Source organism: Arachis ipaensis, chromosome B08 (assembly GCF_000816755.2).
Source record: "Arachis ipaensis cultivar K30076 chromosome B08, Araip1.1, whole genome shotgun sequence".
NCBI classification, from domain to species: Eukaryota; Viridiplantae; Streptophyta; class Magnoliopsida; order Fabales; family Fabaceae; genus Arachis; species Arachis ipaensis.
In genome coordinates this window covers 24,343,956-24,348,766 of record NC_029792.2, presented here as the reverse complement: position 1 = coordinate 24,348,766, position 4,811 = coordinate 24,343,956, and the positions used below count along the sequence as shown (strand labels likewise).

Sequence of the window (4,811 nt, the reverse complement as noted above, 5' to 3'; positions counted from 1 at the left end):
CAAACGAACAAACAAACGTATTTCAGGAATTAAAGTCTAATTAATTTTTTGGGAGAAATAATTTTTTTTTTTAATTTTAGAATAGAAAAAAAAAATCCTATATCAAGTATAATGAACTAAATGGCTTCAAAAGAAAAAAAAAAACCAAGGTAGTAGCTGTATTAAGAAACACTGCACCTTTCATATTACAACAAACTTGCTTTACAAAATGTATTGTCAATGATGATATTTTGATAACAACCAAAACCCAGATAACTAAAGGCATTACTTCAAGAACTATATATAAAGATCACTGTTGAGGGACATCAAATCTTACACTATCAAGCCATGAAACAACTACTTCAATGCTAGGTCTCATCCTAGGATCTTGGTCTAGACATTTACATGCAATAGCAAGAACCTCCAAGAGCTGTTTCTCATGATCCTTGTGCCAAATTGCTGGATCAAAGATCTCTTGCTCCTTGTTCTCATATTTCATCTGAAACACCCAAGACACCAAGTTCCTGCAATTCTTCCCCTTGATGACTTCCACAGGCCTTCTACCCGTAAGAAGCTCGAGAAGAACCACGCCGAAGCTATAAACATCGCCCCGGAAGGTTGCCGTCAGTGTCTGACTATATTCTGGAGGAATGTACCCTAATGTCCCTACTAAATCTGTTGTGACATGAGTATCATAAGGTTGAAGTAGCCTTGAGAGACCGAAATCAGCCAAATGAGCTTCGAACTTGTCATCCAACAGTATGTTGCTGGATTTAACGTCACGGTGCACTATGTATGGTTCGCACCCCTTGTGCAAGTAAGCTAATCCGCGAGCTGCACCTTGCGCAATCTTGAGCCTCACGTCCCATTTTAGAGTCGAATTCCCATCCACACTCTCATGCAGCCAGTAATCCAAGCTTCCATTCTCTAAGTAAGAGTAAATTAGCAGCCTGTCATTGCCATGCTTACAATAACCTTTAAGAGAAACAAGGTTCTTGTGCTGAGCTCTTGAAAGGGCCTCTACTTCGGCTTGGAATTCTCGTTCCATCTGACCACAGTCCCCGGAGAGTCTCTTGATGGCGGCTTTTGTGCCATTTGGAAGATATGCCTTGTAAACAAGGCCAAACCCACCACAACCAACAATATTTGCTTGATTGAAATTGTTTGTGGATTTTAACAAATCCGCAACAGTTAGATCCTTGCAATCCGAATGAAACAGAACCAATTTCGAGGCAACAAGTGCTTCGGATAACCTGTGTGGCCTATTGCTGAGTTCCTCATCATAATTATCAACTGGCTTATCTTCCCTCTTTGACATCTTGAGCAGAATAATTGCAAGAAGCAGTGCAAGCCCTATCCCTATGCCGATCGTTAAGCCAAGTACATTAGCTCGTTTTCTCGAAGAACCAGAAGACGAACTGGGCTTTAAACTTGGGACGTTTTTGCAAGGTAAATCAATGGCTCCACAAAGCCCCAAGTTGCCCTCAAAGCTTGAACTAGGGAAGCTATAAAATTGCACTCCATCTGGAATTTTTCCTTGCAATCGATTATATGCCACACTGAACTTCGACAAGAATGTGAGGTTGTTAAATGATTCAGGGATTGATCCAACAAGGTCGTTGTAGGATAAATCCAACATTTCCAAGTTCTCCATCTCTGAGATAGTGCTAGGAATGGTACCAGAAATGTTATTCCTGCTCAAATCTAAGACATGAAGATCTTTCAAGTGACCGATTTCAGGCCATATACTTCCACTCAACATGTTATTGCTCAACAAAATTGATGGAGGGAAACTCGAGGCCTGGTTATATTGTAGTCCACTAGCACTCTTATTTCTCTTCACAAAGAGTGGAATGCCGGAGGATACCGTGAGATTCGGCCGGGTACAATTCGTCGACATGAGGCCCCTCAACTCTGTCAAGCTTTTCGGAATTCCTCCGGTCAGAGAATTGTTCGACAAATCCAAGTAGAACAAACTGTCCATGTGACCAATCCAAGAGGGAATACTACCATTCAAATTGTTCCAAGACAAATCAAGGACTCCCAATTTCCTGCAATTTGATATCCATGGAGGAATTTGGCCTTTAAGACCACAATTTCCGAATGCCAAAATCAAAAGGCTCTCGAATCCTAAAGTTACATTTTGCGGGATTTCCTCACCATGGAAATTCTTTGTGAAGATAAGAGTGGTGAGGTTTTTACACTGCTTCAGAACAGATAGAGCCCCGGATAAGTCAACTAAGCTGTTATTTGAGATAGACACAAAAGAAAGCATAGTGAGATTGGCATAACTTTCGGGAATTCGACCAGTTAGCCCATTCCTAGCAAGGCTTAAGACTTTCAATTCACGGCAATTGGACAACGAGTTCGGAAGGGATCCATTGAAGTGATTAGTAGCAAGATCAAGTGTGCTAAGATTAGACAAGCCAGTGAAATCAAGATCAATTTGACCAGACAAAGAGTTGTTCTTAAGATCAAGCACCTTAAGCTTTGAGCAAAAAGCCAACGTAGAAGGCAATGGTCCAGTAAATGAATTGGCATGTGCGACCAATTGTTCTAGGTTCAAGAGGCTCCGAAACACATTCGGGAGCTCCCCGGAAAACCGGTTCCCCGAAACAACAAGAGCTGTTAGGCTAGAGAGCTTACTTAATTCCCTGCTTAACTGGCCAGAGAGATTGTTGGCTGAGACTGAGAATTGCTCCAATGCTGAAAATGAATACAATGAATCTGGAAGAGTGCCAGTGAATGAATTTGAATCCAAATGCAACTGTTGAAGAGATTTCGCGCAATTGTCCAAGCCTTCAAGACCACCAACAAGATGATTTGCAGATAAATCAAGGGTTTGAAGACCCTTTGAGGAACTGCAAATTCTGGAATTGAACCTGCCATTGAATGAATTGTTACTCATGTTGAGAGCAAGGAGCTGAGGAAACTCACCAAGCTTGAGCATGTCCTCATCAAATGAATTGCTGGAAATGTTCAACACTTGAATGGATTGCAAACCGGAAATCGCTGCTGAAACCGGTCCTGAAAGCATGTTATGGCTCAAATCAAGGATCCTCAGGAGCTTCAAATTGGAGAATTCCACAGGCAATCGACCTCCAAGATGGTTGAACGACAGATTCAGAAAAATTAGCTGATCTAGCTTTGATAAAGATGCTGGAATTGTACCATTGAGACCAATTCCAGGGAGGTTCAACTTAGTAACTCTGCTAGATGCTGCTCCACCACCACCACCAGCAGTTACATTACCACAAATAACACCATACCACTGGCAGCAAGAAACATCATTAGACCATGATGTCATGAAATTGTTCTTTGTAAGGTTGCCTGCAAATTCCTTCAGTGCTGATGAATCAAGAGGGTCACAAGATGATGATATGGCCTGCCATAGCAAGCAAGCCAACATACACCACTGCAGAATTATTGTCACTGACAAACATCTGAGAATCACCATTGCTGAAAACAATAACTTGATATGTGTATGCTAAAAAAAAAAATCAAAGGCTAAGCCTCCATACACATAGTGGTAGCTACTATCACTGGGAAAGTGAAGAAGGAACCTTTAATCACAGCTTCAAACAAAATTCACAATCCCCTCAAATTGAAGCAGCAAGCAGCTTGAAAAGGAAAGCACCAAACACCAACTTCCAAGTAAAATATTCAGATCACCAATCCCAACCAGAAATAACACCAAATCCCAAGAACAAAGAGATCTAAGACAGTAAAGATTGAAGGAGAAAACCCCAAAACCCCTCCTTACACAACCTGAGAGGAAAATTTTAAAAACAGCACCTCCTCTTGGAGAAAGAGATAGGGGATGCTCAAATGAAGAAACTTATATCCCAAATCCCCAAAACCCCAAAGAAAATAGAATAGGGACCATATGGCAACAGCTTGTGAATGAAGCAATCAATAGTGCCCATTGAAAAAAATATTTGACCCAAAAATCAAAATCCCATGACTCAATATTTCTCAGAAACTCAACTCAACAATGACCTCTTCAAACACTAACACAAACCCCAGATAGCCCTTTCTCATAAAAAATGAAACCTTTGGTTACTTCTTGTGGCAGAAACCAGAAAAGGTTTGAAATTTAAGCCCAGAGAGTTTGAATAAGAAGAATAAAGAAAAGGGTAGAAAACAAAGAACAGTGGACTCTGAACCTAACCTCAGCAAACTTTCGTCAAACACCTCTGCTTCAGTTTCCAAACCAAAAACGTCATTTCTATATTCTCTCTCCTAAGATTGTGTTTTTGTTTTTTTAATTTTTAATTTTCTTTTTCTTTTTCTTTTTCAAAGGGGGTTATAGCTGTGTCTCTGAAATTCAACCCAAAACAGTGATAGATGATAGAATCTAGAGAGGAAGACAAAGATAGCAGAAACTTCAAATCAAGGAACAGTGGGTTTGGAAGAGAGATGGGAACGGGAGCACAAGTCTCGCATAGTGCAAGACAGAAAAGGAAAGTTCTTAATCTTTCGTGGGAATCTATAAACCTATAGTATTAAAAATTTCTTTGCACTTATAAACAATTATATAATTAATATTTTTAAAATGGTGGGTGCCTAAATATTTGTATATAATTAATATTTTTAAAATGGTGGGTGCGTAAATATTTGTATTGTTATTAGGGGTGTTTACGCTGCGATTTGGATCGGTTTCGAGTTAAAATTTTATTCGATTCGAACACTAATTTTATTTGCGGTACGATTTGGTTTAAATAATTTTTAAAAGAAAATCGAATTCGATCCAATCCAATCTGATTCAATTTCAAGCGGTTTGGATTGGATTGGATTTACGATTTTATAAATTAAAAAAAAAAATATATATA

At 39.5% G+C, this 4,811-nt stretch overlaps 1 protein-coding gene across 1 annotated transcript; it reads right to left on the bottom strand.

Annotated features, from left to right (window-relative positions):
* On the bottom strand, positions 136 to 4,477 carry LOC107613044 (phytosulfokine receptor 2). Its single transcript, XM_016314879.2, has one exon. It carries the CDS (start codon positions 3,434 to 3,436, stop codon positions 290 to 292), a length of 3,147 nt encoding a protein of 1,048 aa, XP_016170365.1. The 5' UTR covers positions 3,437 to 4,477; the 3' UTR covers positions 136 to 289.

Bases quoted from the DNA above. Each gene is read 5' to 3' on its own strand.
- LOC107613044 (XM_016314879.2), bottom strand. From the start codon at position 3,436: ATGGTGATTCTCAGATGTTTGTCAGTGACAATAATTCTGCAGTGGTGT.